This window comes from Lepisosteus platostomus, chromosome 4 (assembly GCF_059453375.1).
Source record: "Lepisosteus platostomus isolate fLepPlt1 chromosome 4, fLepPlt1.hap1, whole genome shotgun sequence".
Classification (NCBI taxonomy): Eukaryota; Metazoa; Chordata; class Actinopteri; order Semionotiformes; family Lepisosteidae; genus Lepisosteus; species Lepisosteus platostomus.
Window position 1 is genome coordinate 2,240,253 of NC_142614.1, and position 19,016 is coordinate 2,259,268.

At 47.9% G+C, this 19,016-nt stretch overlaps 1 protein-coding gene across 2 annotated transcripts; it reads left to right on the top strand.

Annotated features, from left to right (window-relative positions):
- The first annotated feature begins 649 nt into the window (after positions 1–649).
- On the top strand, positions 650–12,593 carry ccdc61 (coiled-coil domain containing 61). 2 transcript variants are annotated; one of them, XM_088627509.1, is made up of 13 exons: positions 650–1,357; positions 3,095–3,302; positions 3,665–3,747; positions 4,145–4,305; positions 5,204–5,356; positions 6,766–6,976; positions 7,476–7,558; positions 7,691–7,926; positions 8,418–8,496; positions 9,611–9,817; positions 10,098–10,167; positions 10,965–11,037; positions 11,282–12,593. In XM_088627509.1, exons 2-13 carry the CDS (start codon positions 3,155–3,157, stop codon positions 11,374–11,376), a joined length of 1,599 nt encoding a protein of 532 aa, XP_088483635.1. In that variant the 5' UTR covers positions 650–1,357; positions 3,095–3,154; the 3' UTR covers positions 11,377–12,593. The 2 variants fall into 2 exon arrangements, with proteins under 2 accessions (XP_088483635.1, XP_088483636.1); XM_088627510.1 differs by having other exon boundaries at positions 3,100–3,302.
- Positions 12,594–19,016: the final 6,423 nt, after the last annotated feature.

Sequence of the window (19,016 nt, forward strand, 5' to 3'; positions counted from 1 at the left end):
CGAGCCTGGCCAGGACCTGGAGGGGAGACTCCTGGGAAAGTTAAGGCTGCTGCTGGAAGAGGTGTTAGTGGGGCCAGTAGGGGGCGCTCACCCTGCAGTCTGTATGTGTTCTAATGCTACAGTATAGTGACTGGGACACTAGACTGTAAAAAAGGCCCCACCCTTTGGAAGAGATGTAAAACCAAGGTCCTGACTCTCAATGGTCTTTAAAAATCCAAGAGCGTCTGTTGAAAAGAGTAGGGGTGTAACCCCTGTGTCCTGGCCAAATTCCTCTCTGGCCTTTTACAGTCATGGCCTCCTAATAATCCCCATCTCTGAACTGGCTTCATCACTCTTCTCTCCTCCCCACTGAGAGCTGCTGTGTGGGGAGCGGACTGGAGCACCATCCAGGTGGGGCTGCACACTGGTGGTGGTGGTGGGGATCCCCATTAGCTGTAAAGCGCTTTGAGTGGAGTGTCCAGAAAAGTGCTATATAAGTGTAAGGATATTATTATTATTATTATTATTATCCCAATTGAGTCCAAGCAGCGGGCCAAATAGTTTATTAAATCAAGAACGTCACAAGAGAGAAGCACTTCATAAAAACATTAAGTGGATCCAGTTCAAATAAGGAACTACAATAAAATTAAAAGTACAGATTAGGCTAAGAGCAAAGAACATACTGTAGGCCTCTTCAGACAGCAGGCAGCGTTTTTCTGCAATAACCACAAGTGGGCGATAGTCCTACATGCGTCTATCGAAGGGTTGGATCCATATTTTTTAAATAATCCTTTCCACGAGGTGGAGTATTGAAGGTCTCCTGTTCACTCAAGCACCCCTGTCACATGATTAAGGTCAGTGAACGTGTTGTTTGGAATGACGAGAGTGACAGCCAATCGCGTGGCTAAGATTCAAGCCAACCGGAAGAATTTGGGCTTGGGGACTGTACTAATTCTGATTGACAGCATATGTGTCCAATTGTCATTGAGTATTTGCCTGGCGCGTCCAATAGGTTCCTAGAGCTCTGAAGCAGGGGGCGGGTATTTTAAACTCCCGGCTGTTCGCCCGCTCTGTTCAACAGCTGTAACTGACAAAATAAATAACAGACGGGATTTAAAGTCGATCAATGGATCTTGAGGTGATTTAAAATGAATCAGAGTAACACTAAATAATTATATTATTCCTTACTTTCCTTAGATTCTGCTTATTTTAAGGAAAGATAACTCTCCTGGATTTTTTTGCAGCCATTTGCAACGTAGAATCCCGTAGTTATAAACTTCAAAACGTTGATGCCACTCATTTTTTAGCTCTGAAAATCAAAGTTGTTGAGCTCCACTTTACTTTTTTTACTGGTGACTGACACGGATTTGGATTAAAGGTATGTTATGCGTTTTTTCTTTCTTTGATTTTACGTTCACAGAGCAATGCAGCCCCAAATACGCAACGATGTTACGTGTCTACGTTATGCTGGGATAATCCCATAAAGTCATAGTTACATGACTTTATTGTCTTTTTCCTTTCGTGAGATAGCCATTCGAGATGCCCAGCGGCGGTCTAGTGTCCGGTCTGTTTTCTCTGGTTATCGGTCAGTCTTTCAGCCTGTGTTGTCCTTCAGTAGAAATCATCTCAGCACTGTGACCGGGCTTGTCGATTCGGTTAGATCCATCCATATATAGAATGATTTACTGTGCAAAAACCTCAGAACATGAGCTCCAGACGACAGGAGACCTTTCGGCCTACCCAGTGTGTTAATAAGCTAGGTTAGTCGTGTATTGATCCCAGCATCTCACGCGGAGCTTTCTTGAGAGAAGCCAGGGGTATCGGCTTCAACAGGCTGGGAAGCTTGTTCCACACCCCCACAACCCTTTGTGTAGAGAAGTGCCACCGGCTCTCGCTTTTAAATGAACTCTGACGTATGGTCCACCCGTGTCCTCGTGTTCCTATGTAGCTAGAGCTGAGATTTGGATGGGGCGCCCTGACTGATTTAGACTCATGGTCGTCACGGTGTTGGTTGAGAATTTTGCATTAAATATTTGTAGTATCCCAAAAAAAAAACGAAACCTTTGCATGCCCCTCTCTGCTATTTAACGGAATGGCAGAGATATATTAGTTTTGCTGCTCGGAGGACTCCATCCAATTTGTGTCCGTTCATGTTTATTGTTTACTGTGAAAGGACCAGCTCGCAGAAGCTGGGCATTAGGCTTGTGAGAAGCCTCAGTGCAAATTGCCTTCAGTGATTTAAATGTCTTTATTGATGTAAGAATCCTTAAGGACTTGAATTAAGCATTTTGTGTTTTAAGTGGGAGTCTTTTAAATAGCTGAACATTAGTTTTGTGTTTGAGAAAAGTAAAAAAAAATCCAACGAATTACCTAGATTTTCAGAGCACAACAAAACGTGATTCTGCCATACTCCTTGTGCAGTGTGTTTACTAAGTATGTGTCCGCTGACAGTGTTTTCCGTCTGTCTGTCTTGCGTGAAGGGTTGGGGAATCCTGCTCTCCCAAGATCCCTGTGAAAAGAAGGGAGTTTGACTCGCAGCACAGCAGCTCTTTAGTAATACAGCAGCTGCTGGTGAAACCTATTTGTATAAAATCAAATTCAGTGCTGGACCTCTCAGTCCTGGTGCCTCGCAGTATGATGTTAAGTGTGGGTGTTTTTTTCTGCTGTAAGAACAGTTCGTACTGGAAGCTGGCACTTTTAAATCCTGAAATGGATCACACTGCTATGCAGTAGGAGTCTATTGCCATCACTTTCCTGTTATTGTTGTGCGCTTGAACCTGACAGATCTTAGGTGTGTTTTTCCCTGTAGTATCTCCTGTAGGTTTCTGCATCAGCAATGTCAGTGTTTTTGTCAGTTTTAGTTTTAAACAGCTACTGTGAGAATAAACATAACTGAATGTATAACGAGGTCCTTGAATCCAGTGCAGCATCCTGGATAGAGACCATCGCTAAAGGCAAAACTTTACATTTTGGGATATAAGTGCGTGATGAATAGCTTAGAATACCAAGCACAGCATTAAGCAAAAACATATTCTAATGGGGGGGGAAATATTAAATCTAATTAGTTTCCATCTGCATGTTTATCGTGAGACTGCAATCTTTCACTCTGGCTCAGCACAGCCAATCAGCTTGCCCCCCTGCCTGGTGAGCAGAGCTGTCATTGGTGCGTGCAGCCATGGAGGGCGGGCTGAACATCCAGGCGGAGATGGACTTCCGGGGAACAGAGGTCTCGGTGTCTGTGGAAGTGGGGGAGGACCTTCTGGTGGTCGAGGTGTCGGATTTGCTGACCGCTGACCAGTGGAGAGGAGAGTTTCACCCCGCCTGTGAGTACCTTGCTGCTACTGTGATATCACTCTCTACTGCCCAATCCAAACCCAACTTCGGCATATGCGGTCGGTCTTCAAGGGCTCCTGCACTGTGCTCACAAGCTGTGCAACTACATCCTGAGCTCGTCTTGCTGAGAGGCAAGGTAGTTGATCACAGCCCAGCTCCCCAGCAGACAAGTGATACAGCAGGATTACTACCTGCGCCCTCCTTGCTGTTAGACCTGCTCTGCTCTTGGGACTTTCTCTTCATAAGACCACAAGGCCTGCTCAGTCCAGGATGTTGTAACTGGCTAGTGCTCCTTTTTCTACAGCTGTGATCCTCAATTCCTGTCTCTCCCTGTCCATCTGTGTCTTTTCAGATATTGAAGATCTTACCCGTAAAACTGGCAACTTCAAGCAGTTTGCCATCTTCTGCAGCATGCTGGAGTCTGCAGTCCGCAAGGTCAGGCAGGGGGCAGGGAACAGCGAGGCTCTGACCAGCTGTGCTGTGAACCCGCTGGCACTCCGACATTTGCATTAGAGATAAGCGGTCTGTTCAGGATTCTGGGGATAAGTTAGACTACTATAAGTGAAGAAGTGTAGCCTCTACGTGTGCATGTATAGAGATAAGAAAGATTTTTCAGTTTTATATTGTTTGTAGCTTCATTGTTTTCCCTTCTACAATAACTTGTGAAATCGGAGCTCAAGAGCTTTTCTTTTGATTGGCTGGGTTCCGTACAGCTCTGGAGCCTGGAGATCAGCTCGGTCTGTGTGGGTCCCGCGCGGGTGGGTGGGTGGGTGTGGATGAGGGGGCTGCCGAGAGTGTGACGCTGTCCTCCGTGTGGGACTTCTCTTCCCAGACCAGCGAGTCCGTGTCCCTGGACCTGCTGACCTACGGTGACCTGGAGCTGCTGCGGAACAGGAAGGCGGGGCTCCTGGGACGGCCGCGGGCCCCGGCCCAGTCGCCGGCCCTCCACTCCAAACGCTACCTCATCCTCATCTACTCCGTGGAGTTCGACAGGTCAGCTCCCCTCCGCCTGCGTGTTCACAGCGCGCTGTCGGACCCACAGCTAACCCTGGGGTCATTTACGCTGGCAGACAGTTTAGATGGAGGCTGTTGTTCTCCCTTTCAGATGAGCTTATGTCAGCGAATCCAGAAGACGTTATGCCCAAGCCCACTGTACGTCTGCTGTAATGCTTTGGATTCAGAGCAGAGCAATGTGGATTCTGAAAGAAATCATGGAGGAAGAAGGTTTAGTCATACAAATGAACACCTGCAGTCTAAAATTCAATGTGAACCTTAAAATCCATTAACAGAACAGTAGTTCACTAACTTCCCTACACATTACTCTTAATGGTATATTGCGTGTGGGTGTTGGTGTGAAGGAAAAGATTGTTTGGTGATAATTGCTTTTGTTCTTACCTGCTTTTAACACAAAATGCATTAGGAACGAATCTGAGACTGGAGCTAAATAGACATTTATCTCTAAATACCGACCCAGTAAAGAATATTTTGATGGAAGGAAAAAAGAAGTGATTCTTACAGGTTATTATTTGTAATATGGAAGTCCAAGAAAGTTTGGAAGCTCAGAGAGAAAGTTGGTTTTATGATGCCTTTAAATTGCCCATTTTAATCGACATAAACCCAAAAAGAGTTACAAATCAGTAACAAAATTTTAGAAAACTAAACTTACAGTAGAAGGTGCCTTGGTTAATGGTGCACAGCAGCTTACTACAGCTTGTTAAGGAGCATCAGTAGGAGGTCTGGGTTAGGCGCCCAGAGCTCCCTGATGTCTAACAACACCAAGTACAGTGTGAGACTGGGGCTCCCTCCTGCTGATGTAGCACGCGATGGCGGACCGCAGTGCTCCGGCCTCGCACTGTGCCGGTCTGACTCCTGCCCCTCCCTGTCTCGCCAGGATCCACTACCCGCTGCCCCTGCCCTACCTGGGCAAGCCGGACCCCGCGGCGCTCCAGAGGGAGATCCGTGCGCTGCGGGCGGAGCTGGCAGCACTGGGCACCCGGACGGGCAAGGACGCCCGCGACGCAGAGATCCGCCGCCTCCGAGCAGAGTCAGTACTCGGCCGCATCCTGCCCAGATCCGTCACAGGTCCCGTCGGCTCCGGCCAACACAGTGGCTCCTTCAGCTGGGTCACAGCGAAAGTCCCGTTTCCCAGTGACTGTACCTGTGTACAGGTGTACAGGAAGTGTTCTTCAAGGCGTAGAGGTGTTACAGAAAGTCTCTCAATTGTGAAAAGTGTAAAAACACAAAGTGCAGACAGTGCATCAAGACAACATACAAACAAATAGTAGACAATATACAAGTAAACAATTAAACAGTTTGAATGTAAACAATGCAGACATGTAAACCATGACTGCAGATGCACAATAAATAGAATTATAAGGAGGTAGATGGTGTAGCTGTGGTCCGAGCTATTGAGGAATCTGGTGGTAAGTGTCTGTATGCTCTTGTATCTCTTGCCTGAGCATAGTGGGGTGAGGAGCTCATGCCCGGGGTGGTGACTGTCCTCTGTGATGGCCAGAAGTCTACCACAGCAGCGGTCCTCATAGAGCTCGTAGTTCCTTACTCTGGACCAAATTCTGCTTAGATTACTTTACTGATTCTAGCAGATCGTAGGCTGTAAAGGTGGTGCTGGACCGGTAGTGTAGCACACACCTCTCACTGACCTGAGCACAGCACTGGACGCTGGACAGGAGGCTGAGTAAGACGCTCTCAGTAAGGCCCATCCAGCTCAGACTGCAGAGCACTGAGGCAGGGTTTGCCCGTGTCAGTCCAGCACAGTTACTTTCTAGATTCTGGGCTCCAGTCAGTCCGGCAGAGGTCTTGCCCCCTGGCTGTTTTCTGGCTGCAGTCTCTCTCAGCTCCCGGGGAGAGTCCTTTTTCCAGATCACAGTGCAGGTGGAAGAACCTGTCATCTGCATTTCTTTAGCAAGCTGCTGCTCGGGAGGACAAACCCTGACCCTGGCCTCTGGTGTCAACTGGCATCTTTAAGCAACTGTAGTGGGATACATAAGAATGTTTACAAGCAAGAGGAGACCGTGACCCAACCATCCTGTTTGGTAGTGAAATAATCCAAGAATCTCGCCCAGATTTTCTTGAGAGAATCCCTGGTAGTGGCTTCAACCACATGGCTGGGCAGCTTGTTCCACACTCCCGCAACTCTCTGGGTAAAGAAGTGCCTGCTGTTCTCGGTTTTAAATGCACTTCTGTCTAGTTTCCACTTGTACCCTTTGGGGTGTGTTTCACTGCTCGCTAGGAAGAGCACTGCTGGTTTGGCTATGTCCGCGTCTTTGAGGAGTTTAAAACTTGTATGAGTTTCCCTTGTACTCTGGGGACAAGGAGTATCGAGGAAGCCACTGGTGCCTCTCTTAATAATTACTGTACGTAATCTGGCCCCGCTCATGGGGGTGTGTATATTGGGGCTTTTCTTGGAGCCTTGACGCCTGCTGTCGTGCCCAGGCTGTCCCAGATGCGGGAGGAGAAGGAGGTCCTGGCCCGGGCCCTGGAGTGCTTGCAGGCTGGGGGGCCGGCCCCGCACGACGAGCCGAGGGGGGCGCAGGCGCTGAAGGAGGTGGTCCGCAGCCTGGAGGAGGAGCTGCTGCGCGAGAGAGCCAGGAACCAGCGCTCCGCCAGCAAGAAGAGCCAGGAGCAGCGCCTCCTGCTGGAGAAAGTGAGTAACCCCAGGGAAGGCGCTGGAGGAGGAGAAGGGTAAGATCGCTAGCACAGAAGATGTCATGTGCTATAGCGCCGGAGACGAGGGGTTATGATGCTGTAGAGCACTTTAATAAAGTGTTGCCAAAGCTTTTGTGCGGTGTTTTTTTAAAACACCACAGGTCTAGTGCTGTGCTGTGCTGCACTGCTGTGGTTATATCAATCGGGGAGTTATCTGTTCAGTACTGTAGACGTTCTTCACATCAAATATTAACTTCCATTTTACAGTTTAGAATTCTTGCAAAATATTTTTTTTCCCTAAGCGCACACTCGCCTTACGCCCCCCTGGTTTTCAGCGATAATGCTTTGGTCAGGTGTCCGCTGCCGAGTGAGAAGCGGATGAGTGACGGACTTGTTTTGACCTTTACCACCCCAAAACCCATGTGTCTCGCTCCCCTACATCCCTCTTCCTTTTCCTCTTTTTTTTCCATGGCTTCACTCCGTCCTTCCCCTCTCAGCTGGAGGAGCTTAAGGCGTCGGAGAGGAACCTGCGCGTGCGAGTTAAGAGCTTGACCAGTGAGCTGGCGATCGTGAGAAAGGGGTGAGTCTGCGCGTATCACTGGGTGTATCTACAGTCTTCGATCAGATGTACTGAGCAGTGGAGCCGTGGGGAGCTCATCTCCACTCCTGGCTCTTCACTGGACAGGAGGTGTAACTGAAGGCTCTTCTGCAGGAGGGTGACTCCCGTCGGGCCCCGGCGGTCAGGTTCAGAGCTGGGCTCCGGACCGCCCAGGAGAGAGGCGGAGGGGCGGCGCTCGGTGTCCCGGGACAGGAGCCTGGGGAGCTACTCGGGGTCCCGGGAGCGCAGTGTGGGTGTTGGGGAGCGCTCGGGCTCCCGGGACAGAGGGCGGAGGTCGGGCTCGGCTGGTACGCGCCCCTTCGTCTCCAGGCAGTCCCCATCACCAGCAGGTAAGCACAGGTGTGCAGGGACCTTCAGAGAAACACAATAGCTGCCGATAGCTGCAGTAAGTGCCCACTTGAAGACCGTGCAAATTTCTCCCAGGACTCGGAGGCTGGAAGGGGAGAGGTCTGTCAGTGCCCTGCAGATAGTGAAGAAGAGTCCTCAGTTCTTCATTCTTACATCCCTAATTTAGCTTTGTGCAGCAAATACTCGTCCATCCTGTATTAGTTGGCCACTTTACCAGGTGAGGGGTACAGCTAGAGTCCATAGCTGCAGCAAAGAGTGCGAGACTAGCAGCACATAAGAAAGGTGACGATCTAGAGATGACTGTTCTGGTCCTGGGAGGGGGGGGGGTGAATACTCAGCTGACCCTTATTTTTGTTCTCCTCCGACACCATGATGGGTCATACGTGAGCAGTGTCTGAAAATTGTGGTTTTCAGTAGAGCTCTCCGCACACAAGACCGTGAAATCAAGAGGCGTTTCTGCTCTGTTTGACAGGGACCAGAGCCCCCCGCTTCGACCCCACGGCCTACATCAAAGGCAAGGAGCGCAGGCAGAGGGAGGCCCAGCTGAAGACGTAAGGCTTACTGGCGCATGAAGTCGTTTGCTCCTTTCAGTAATCGCATAAGTGTGCGCGCTGCTGATGTGAAGCCCAGTGCTGTATGTTTTACTGTATTTCTGAGGTACGGGCAGAGCGTACCCATTCATGCCCTGAGTGGTGCTGGCCTCTCCTGCTTGTCCTCTCCGAGCCCCATCAGGCCCGCCGCCAGCCCCCGGCCTCGGAACGCACCAGCGTCTGAACCTGCTGGAGTCACAGGCCGCTCCGCTCCTCCCGGAAACCCTGTGCTTCCGTGCTGCTGTGCAGTGGGAGGGTTGGGAATTTAGCAGCCGGTTTTGTGTTCATTTGAAGCCCGTTTCTTGGCGGTAGCAGAGTTGAGCAGGGCTGAACTGATAACTGAAAGGCTGTGGGCTCGAATCCCAGGTGAAACACTGCTGTTGTACACTTGAGCAAGATATTGTTCCCTTGAAATATCCAGCTGTTTAAATGAATGCAAAAGTATCTTGCTTTAGATAAAAGCGTTGGACAAATAAATTCGTTTCCATGAGACACAAAGATAGCAGCTTGCTGCAGTGGTATTTTATTGCGATGGGCAGGATTTACTTATTATTCAGTAATACAGCCTCAGTGCCAACAGTGTTCATTGTTTGGAATCTTTAATGCGTGCTTGTTTAATGAGGAGTGTATATGTACATATAACTCTTTAAGTCTGACATGAGATTTAATTTACAAAAGAGTGAATAACTGTCTTGCCATTTCATAAAATTGACAGTTCAGGTTATTTGTTTTTGCCCACAGTGTGCAGCTCATGGTATTTTAAGGTTTGATAGCAAGAACATTACAGGCTGAAGATGTCTAAGGTCCTGTGGAAGATGACGCAATCTGCTTTTCATTATTCCGTTGACTTATAAAACATCAGTACTATAAGAAGCTGTTGTAACGGATTGTCCCGTCTCAAAACAAACTTGTGTTAAATGAAAAAAACATTATTGTTTTGCTTTCGAGTTTGCTCATGATTGTCAGGGTCAAAGAGCATCTTCTTTATTGGATGAATGGCTGACAAGCCCACAGTCATCTCTCTCCTTGTGTTTTGTTGTTAATGGACTTTGACTCCTCTCTTCTGTCTTCGCAGTCAGAGGAAGGTGCAGCGAGACATGCTGACCACGCCCACTAGCTCTGAGAGAGGGCGGGCCCGCTCCCGGGAGACTCGCCATGGCGGTGCCCGATTGGGTCTGGCTGACAGGGGGCGGGGCTCCTCTGTGGAGAGCCAGAGGAGCAGGCAGTCTTCAGCCAGCTCATTGGCTGATCTGGAGGACCTGGCTAAGCCCCTCCCTTCCAGGTGAGCTCAGACGAAGTGACGACAAAGCCAGACCTCCATCTAGGAGCTCACCATCTTGATAGATGCAGTAGTATCTGTAAAAAAAACAACAAATAGTTTTTTCTTTTAGTTATGACCAACAGCTAAAGAGCTTCAATAAAATAAACACCGGGTCACCCAGAAGTGTCCATTGGACAGTGCGAGAAGGGGAGGGACAGGGATTCCCTACAGTTCAGGTGGATTGTGGGTACAGGAAGGCAAGATCCATGTGTCTGATCCCGGTGTGTCCCCTGTGTTCCAGTGCTGGGATCCGGAGCAGAAAGAAAACGCAGCCTCCCCTGTGCTCCGTGCCCTGGAACAGCCCCGGCATGGTCAGTACCCCTGGGGTTCAGCCGCTGTGCCCCTTGTCCTCCTGTCTGAAGAGCGTTTGTGTAGCTTTGTGTCCAAGATCCTTATCCAGCTGCCTCTTGATAGACCAGTAAGATCAGCATTGAATTAATTCAAAGCCATTGATATTCAGTTAGTTCAAACAATTGATAAATCTTTCAGCTTTCAGCTAAATAATTTTTACTTGCATTCAAATCTCAAATACATTTATACTTTAATGTTTATTTAATATAAACTTTAATGTTTATGTATATAACAGTTGTTAGGTTTGTTAATGCTGTGTAGTTTATGAAATGCTTTTGGGTATTTAAAAAATAAAAGGCACTGCTTACCATTGCTGCTGTTATTGGTCTAAGTTTAACAACCAGAGAAGTTCCAGCTATTGAAGGCTTAGCGTACAAAAGTTAAAGAATTTGTGAATGGTTACAAATAAGAGGAAATTGTGTGGCCCAGTTGGGTTAGCTGTTTCGTAAGGGAAGCCAGGGTATCACCTGGATCAGCATGACAAAAAAGTGTCTGTAAAGCTCCTTAACGCAGAGTTGTGGGAGTCTGGGACAAGGTACCCAGACAAGCTGTTGAAGCTGATAATTTCAGAAAACGACTGGATGAGGTCTTTGGGTCCACCGCCTACTAGCAGTTAAACAAGTGATGTGCGCTGAAAGGCATCCCTGTTTGTAGGCTTTACGTTGATTTGATTCATTGATTTAAATGTTACACAAAATTCAAGTTCTTCAGGGAGAGAAATCCCTGACGTGGAACCGTCCTGTTCCTGTCTCTGCAGCCCCCCAGAGGAGCCAAGCCAAAGAGGCAGATGTCCAGCACCCCAACCAGGAGGAGCCGGGTTGCCGACAAAGGTCAGTCTTTATGAAACAATCATTTCTTCAGGATTTAAATGGCTTGTAGACCAGCTTCCAGGACGGCCACTGAGGCCCTGTCTGAGCCCGCTGTTCATTGTTGTAATGCTGTTGAATGGGACAGTCTGTAGATGACTCCTCATGGGCCCACCCAAAGCTCTTCTTGCTCCAGTGGTCTTCCCGAGTGTGTTGCAGTATTCTGTGAGACATGGGCATGACAGCAGCGCCTTTGTCGGTCTTGCAGAGAACTCCTTCGACCCCGGTGCCGATCTCTCGGAGATTGACGCCCGACTGCAGGCGCTTCAGGACTACATGAGGAATCTGGAAACTGGACACTAGGGCATTCCTCCCAGAGAGGACTCCTCGCTCCCTGGGAGCTTGTGGTGTTCAGGCTGCTGTTAGCCCCCACCCGGAAAACCGAGCCAACCAGCGTGAGTGAACTGATCTGTTAGCATCGGCAGCAAGGACCCTGTGTGGCCCCTGAGTGATGTTCCAGCTGAGCCACTGCTGGACGTGTGACGGCACAGGTCTGCGGCGCTGAATCCAGGGCAGGGGACCTGTTTTTGTATTTGTTGTGACAAAGATCCGCTTGACTTTTTAAATAATTTTTTAACGACCGGATGGCTTTTTTAAATAATGGAAAATACTGTGATCCGCCTCGAATTGTACCTTGAATAATATTTTATCCGTGCACAAAAACAGTTTTATTCCGAAGTTCGCTGAAGCACATGATTGAATCCCGCATGGCGACAGAAGAGTGAGAGACCCTGAATCTACTGTCAAATCCATCTCTGAAAGAACCTGTTGTATTTGAATAGATCTCATATGGTTTGGGATTGCTTTGTCCTAAATTAAGCCTGTTCTTTAGAAGGGATTCCATGCTTTCTGACAGAAGTGTGCTCGAACGTTTGTAGTAGAAGGGTGCAAGTTGAAGAGTACAGTCGACTACTGAGCACTTAAGATGGCTCTCACTGAAGGAATAATTGTAGGTTCCACAATGCAGCACAGATTAGCACTAGAACTGGACTCGTTTCTTAAATGTATATCCAGTTAATTATTTTAGAAGATGCCTGGAATAGATAGTTGGAGGGACATTACGAGTCTTTGTTTAAGAGAACTGCTGAAATTGGTGTTCCTGGTAAAAAAGATCTTTCAGGAGGTATTGGTATCTTCTAAAAGCGTGCAAGTTTCATGGCAACAGCTTTACTGTTAGGGAAATACAGGATGATGTGTGTTGATGCCTCATTTGGAATCATTTTTCTAACTCTCAGTATGCTTGTATTTCTCCTATTTCAGGGAAGTGTTTTCTTATTGTCACTTCTAGTGTTTAAAACACCTGCTCTTCTGCAGCTTCTGTCTTTGAAAGTGGTTTTTAGTGCGAGTGTTTTTATACTTGATGCGGTTATATGTGCCTGTACCCTGTGTGGTTCTGTAACAGGTGTTTTCTGTAGAGGGAAAAAGTGTTCAAACCAATGAGTAGTTTTATAGCATGTCATGGTATAAAGAGGAATCTGTATAGTGGAATCTGCATGGAAACACTAAACCTCAAATTTAAATTTTGTTTGATAATTTATTTCCAATCAAATACAATACCTTCTCATTACACTTTGTGACAGCTCTGCGTTTATGTACACGCCTTTGCACATGAGCTCAGTGTGCTGTATAGCTTCTTCCCTGTGCTTTAAGCACATGTTAAAACTCGGCCTTCCAATTCACAACTACTTGAAGTGCTCGAGGAAGGCCTGCTACCTTGAGCTGTCACCGTGGATACCCAAATCACTGCCCCAGTCCGTCTTCTGTGTCCTGCAGCACTGGTCAAAAATCACCAGGGGGTTTGTTTTTTTCAGAGCTCATCTCTGGAGATACAATGCCAGGGACAGGCCACAGTCAGAAGGGTAAAACAATGTACAGATACGTTATTCAGTACTGGAAGGACTTCCTTCTGACCACGCTTGTCTTACACTGACAGGGCAGTGAACTGGATCTCTTTAGTTGTCTGCAGACAACACTGCCCAGGAACCTGATTCAAGTCTGCAGAATCTTCACAAGCTCTGACACCATCAGTCCAGTGGGCCTCAGAACCAGCTGGGAAAAGCAAACTACCCGACACAAGTGAAGAACTGTTGGGAAGTGCATTTAGTGCATGAGTTCTGGAGCCATTTTGTTGCACAAAGGGTTGTTGGGGTATGGAACAAGCTGCCCGGCCGTGTTGTCGGAGCCGATACTGAGGCTTCTCTCAAGGAGCAGCTGCGTTAGATCCTGGGATCAATCAGGTACTGGCAGAAAAACAAGCTAGATGGCTCAAACGCCCCCCTCTCATTTGTAGCCTTTCTTACATTCTTTTGTTCTTATAGCACACAGCCAATGGCTGTTCGGCTTTTAATCTAAAAACGTTACCTGTTTTTAATGTATTGTTGCATCTGAACACTTTGAAAGCAGGCTCTATTGATCTCTGCCTTGGTTAAGCTTCACTCTATAATGCCCCTGTCTCTGCAAAACACAGACTCCACAATATGTTTGTTCTTTTTGGGAAAATGAACCTGCAGCATTTTCATTTGAAAGGGGGTCTTTGCATCTAGGGAGAAGGAGGCTTTGATCTTTGGCTTTTTGTGTTTCTGGGGTAAAGTAAGGATATCCATTGTTACTGTTGTTGTAAGAGATAGAAAAAACATACTACCTCGGTCTTTACATATCAAACTGCTGTTTGGCTTTTAACAAAAATTAGCAGTTAAATATCAAAGCTTTCCAGCTTTCTTTTATTCAGATGCGTGTTCTGCACAACTGTAGGATTTCAAATGCTAGGGAAGGCACTCTGCCTGATAGAGTAGCCCAGAACAGGTGCTCAGTATCTTCCTAGTATCTACAGCAGTGCTCCTAACCCTGGTGCTGCAGGAACACTGCGTCTCTGGCCACATTCTTAAGGCCAGTTGATTTCAGTTTTCTTGGTGGGGAAAAGTTTTCACATTTACATTCAGCCCCCAAACGGTCTGAAGAGATTTGTAATCTGTATCAACTCTGTGCCAGATTCTGAGAAACCGACTGACCTCTTTCAGGGGTGCAGACTGGCATGTGACCAACTGGCCCCCTGCAGAAGGACGAAGCGCTCGCTATGGGCTGAGGACTGTCACAGGGCCAAGACAGGTCTTGGGTCCTTCACAGCAGCAACAACTATTCTTTGTTGCCAACAGTGTCATCCTCAGAGTTGTCCATTGATGTCTTCATTTCCTCCACTGGAGGTGGGGTCCAGAACCACAGGCCGTACCAGAACCAGCCTGCGGGCCCGCATGAGGAAGAGAGGGGGACGCAGGTGTTCAGGACAGGGACACTGATGTTTCTGTATGTGCAGAGCTGGGAGTTTGCCTTTCAGTAAAGCTGGAACACCACTGTCTGTCCCTGTTTTTCAGCCCAGCTCAGGGTAAGATTGGCGGGAGGGAGGGATCTTTTTTCTTTGCTAAATGCACCGCTGCCCCGACGCTGGGAGCCTCTGGGCGCCGTGCCAGGCAACAGTGCGGGCAGGAGCAGCGTCGCCAGGCTCCGGCGCCTGTTGGCGTGGCAACGGGGGGAAGCCAAGCTCTGCACTCGCCGAAGCGGAGCTGTGAGCAAGCCAGCGCCAAACCAGGCCCTGCAGCGGGTCGGGCCGCCCTGGCAGGACAGCGCCGGCAGAGAGCCACGAGCTGTGCGCGCAGGCGGGGGAAGCCGAATCTCAGGGGAAACCCGCGACTCCCAGGCGGGGCTGTTTTTTTTCACAGCTCCTCTCCTGCGGTCTTGGTAAGAGTTGTGCCAGCCTGGAGCCTGACCTGGATGCACGGGGCACAAGATGCCACTCAGGGACAGTTTAGAGAGCCTAATATTCACTTTGGTGCCCAGTTAAACCTGGGCTACTGCAGTCCTAAGCTCCTCAGTGTTTGCCAATAGAAATTGCAACCATTTTTCCCACAAAACATATAACTCTACATCCATAAGCACATAAGACATAGCACATTAGAAAAAGCCAGATCGAGTTTATTTTGTGCCATTTGTTCATCATGTTGGCCTAAAAAAAGAGACTTCCCAGGAATCGGCTTCTTCCTTTCCCGACAGTAGAAAGGAAAATGAGCTGAGTACTATCCAGCTATATTATTTGTTAACAGATATAAGATCTCCGGACATTCAGATTATATTCTGAATTAACCTCGCCCTCACTGTAGGACTGCCCATCTGACAGATCTCTGTGCACAGGCTACAGTACACAACAACAGATAACTCTGTCGTTTCCTAGCCAATCAAATCTTGCGTGTCTGTCATAACCCTCTGGCCATCTGTGAAGAACAGATTATAATTAGAAAAATGCCCGAATTGTTCCTATTGCATTCAGGCCATAACCACGCTTATTCTGATTATTGGAATAGCACAAGGTATCAAATGCACTGCTTGAATCAGTGTTGTGTGTGCTCTTACTCTATTATCGGGAACTGTAAAAGCAGTTGTTAATCTCTTGCATTTAAGTATTAAACAGAAACAGAAGGGAATTGGCTCACAACCTTTCATGGTGCACATTAATCCCCCAGAATCCTCAGGTGTTGACAAGAAAATTGAGAAGCAGTTTGTGGTCTTTCTGTTTCAAAACCAGTGTGGCAACGAAAGGGACATTTTCTGTATTATTGTTGGAATTTTCCAGGGTGGTTAAGGACAAGGCCCTTCATTTCTTTAACAACACATTTATTTTAAACGTGTCGACGCTAAGCAGTTCTAAATATTCCAATAAATGAGCGCATGTGATCTCGCGTCATGCTTAAGGAATCTCGCCCGAGGGGTCGCCGGAGTTGTTCAGCCGGTAAAGGCGCTTGCCCTCCGCACAGCTCTGAGCTCTGTGGGTCGTGTCGCCACCAGGCTGTGCCGGGGATTCTCCATGAGGTGGTGCTTACCCAGAAGGGTAGCATGGGCCTAGCAGGTCAGGGCTCTGTGAGCTCCCTGGACACAGTGAGCCCCCCAGGCTCCCGAGCACAGTGCTGTGAGGGACACTCCTCTCCTCCAATCACCACTGCACCTGCACACCTGTGACCTGTTAAAAGAGGAGCAGCTGGATGGTGGGCGGGTCAGAAGTCAGAGGTTTAGAGGTCTCTGCACACACTTCCCTTTTCCCCCCCTGTGTAGGCACACAGGGTTCGGCGCTGTGAGCCAGGACATGCAAAAAAAAAACAACACAAATGGCAAATCCACATCAGGTGGGCTTAAAACAAAAAGTTAGTGGAGATTCTAAATTCATGTTAAAAGCTTTGGTTCAGTCATTTATCAGCAACCAAGCAAACAAAATAGGATTTATTCCTTCTGTTCCTGTGAGGTGGCATGATGGCTACAGCACGATATGACAAATCAGTACTTCCTCGTGACACGCAGCTCAAGCACAATGGCTTGAACGCTACAGGAATACAGAGTGCCTACAGACAGCAGGCGCATGGCCGTAGACTGGCGTACCTGCGCCGTACAGCTGCCGTCTGGTACAGGAATGCTGATCAGGTGCGATCACAGTCTGGCTTTGGGAAAAGCTAAAAACAGCCTATGGGAATGATTCAGCCCTGAGCCATTAGTCTCCATCATTGTTCTCCTGGCCTGTCATCATCTCGCAACGTTTTTCACACTCTTCTGTGCTGCGTGCATAGGGGTCACAACTGAACCGCGACGGACGTCCCACAAGAAGCCGGTCGCTTGTGTCGAGACAGTCTCCCTGGATACTGAGGAGCCATCCCTGAGCCCGGCTTGGAAAACCAGAGGGAGCAGAGGGGAGCTCACTGTGGTGCTGTGTGTGCAGCTACTGGTCTGCTCTGGACTTGTGATAGGTACCTGTACGGGGATATATTGCTAGAATGGGCATCATTCTGTGATAACCTGATTTCCAATCGATAATTTAATGACAAACACAAAGCTCACCTGTATTTGCCCTCCTAACTGCTTGGTACAGCTGTCTGGCAAGATATGAAGAGGCTAAAATGACAGTTATTAACACTGATAGTAGTGCTGATGCTACTGACACTTTAAATATAAAAATATAAAATGTTGTGGTGTCAGTACTAGTAGTTTATTTGCTTCTGGAATCTACCCTAAGTCTGTATAGAAGAGAGCTTTGCCTTAGGTTTTCAGGCTGTGTCGACAAAGCACTAGGAAGTGAATGGAGCCCCAGTCACGGCTCGCTTTCAAGAGGAACAAAGCGGATATCTGGGCACCGTGAGCCCGCGAGGACGTTCTGTTTTCCTGGAGAGCAGGGCTGAGAGCTCCCTCCCTCTCCCCCTCGTCACGAGCGGGCGGAGAGCGTGGGGTCCTTTGGAAATGTCAGGCCCTCCTGAGTGTCTCTCCTCTCGAGGCATGGGGGTGTGTGGGTGTGAGAGAGAGAGAGAGTTAGAGCAAAAGACAGTGTACTGGTACTATTAGATACAACAAAAAATGTTTTGAATTTAATTCTTCGTCCTTTCTGTTATGCTAGGAATGCTAGCTTATTCCTAGTAGTGGTCATGACAACACTTACATATTGAAATCCAGTCCCTCAAGGATACCATACGTCCTTTTTCTAACCACTTCATCCAGTTCAGGGTCTGGGGGGGAGCCGGAGCCTATCCCAGCCAGCAACAGGCGCAAGGCAGGAAACACCCTGAATGGGATGCCAGTCCACCACAGGGCACACAGACTCACACCAGGACCAGTTTTCCCAGAAGCTAATTAACCTACTAATTTTCTCATGGGACTGTGGGAGGAAATAAATACTGTATGTCATTGGGGAGCATGCAGACTCCACACAGATAGCAGCCCAGGTCCAGAATTGAACCCTGGGCCCCAGCACTGTGAAGCAGCAGTACCATCCATGTTCCGCCCTCCTCAAGGACACTTAAGTGTTAAATTTACTCAGAGAGAAAAAGCATGGCTTGTGATTCCTTTGCGCGACACTGTCACACAGTGCAGTCTTGAACCCATCCCAAAACAAATACACGAAACTCATCAGCAGGTTTTACTCAAGGAGAATCAGAAAAACAGGCCTGCTGTTTCTTCTACAATAGAACTGTCTCTGTTTCAAGTCATCGAACAACAGCAGGTTATATATTTTTGAAACAAGCATGTATTTCAGTAAGCCTGTGGTGAACATGGTAATGGCCAGGGAGGAGAGAGATATTTGCCTTAAATATTCAGCACTCAGCAGCTCTCTGAGAGGAGACACTGTGACTGAAGTCTGCAAAAGACATAACTCATACAAACAGGAGGAGATCATTTGGCCCATCTAGCCCCTTTGGTAATTACTTCTTCACTGATCTGAGAATCTCATCTAACTGCTGGGAATCCATGGTATCGACTTCAACAACATGGCTGAGCAGCTCGTTCCCTGCTCCTGCAACCCTTGGTGTAAATACAGCATGTACCTTTAGCTCTCGGTTTCAAATGCATTTCCATGTGCATAGCTATCGGGAGAAAGCTGCACAGTTGACTTTGTGAGTGCCTTTCAGGTAAAGAATTAGGTTTTACTATTCCTGCACTGTCAAAAGATTCAAATCAAGATGGAACATCAGCCCAGCAATCTGAGACAATTGCATCTTTCTGGAGTAACAAAGACTTTGACAGTGCTGGAAAGGAAATGAAATAAAAGGTACCATATGCGTATGACTGAAATGACAGTGTAATGTAACTTGATGGCTGCGCTCAGCTACACAGTCTCCTGCCCTAAATAAAGAGAAAAGGGAATCACTCTGATTATCGCAAATGGTTTAGTGAGCCCACCTGGGCTCCTCTGTTCTCTTCAGCAGTAGAACCCTCTGCTTCATAGGCAAGGCGTGATGTGATGTGCCTAAAGCCTCACACATCAAGTAAATGTGCAAATCTCACCAAGCTGAGCCTGCTTCTTTTTGTGCTTGGTGTTCTGTGATGTACATCTCATGTGTCTCCGAACATTTATCACTTTTATCTGGAAGGGTTGTGAGAGTCTCTACATTTTTATTGATAATGATCCTTACACTTGTACA

Bases quoted from the DNA above. Each gene is read 5' to 3' on its own strand.
- ccdc61 (XM_088627509.1), top strand. From the start codon at position 3,155: ATGGAGGGCGGGCTGAACATCCAGGCGGAGATGGACTTCCGGGGAACA. The intron at 5,357-6,765 runs GTCAGTACTCGG...TGTCGTGCCCAG, and splicing joins ATCCGCCGCCTCCGAGCAGA to GCTGTCCCAGATGCGGGAGG. The intron at 7,559-7,690 runs GTGAGTCTGCGC...GCTCTTCTGCAG, and splicing joins CTGGCGATCGTGAGAAAGGG to GAGGGTGACTCCCGTCGGGC.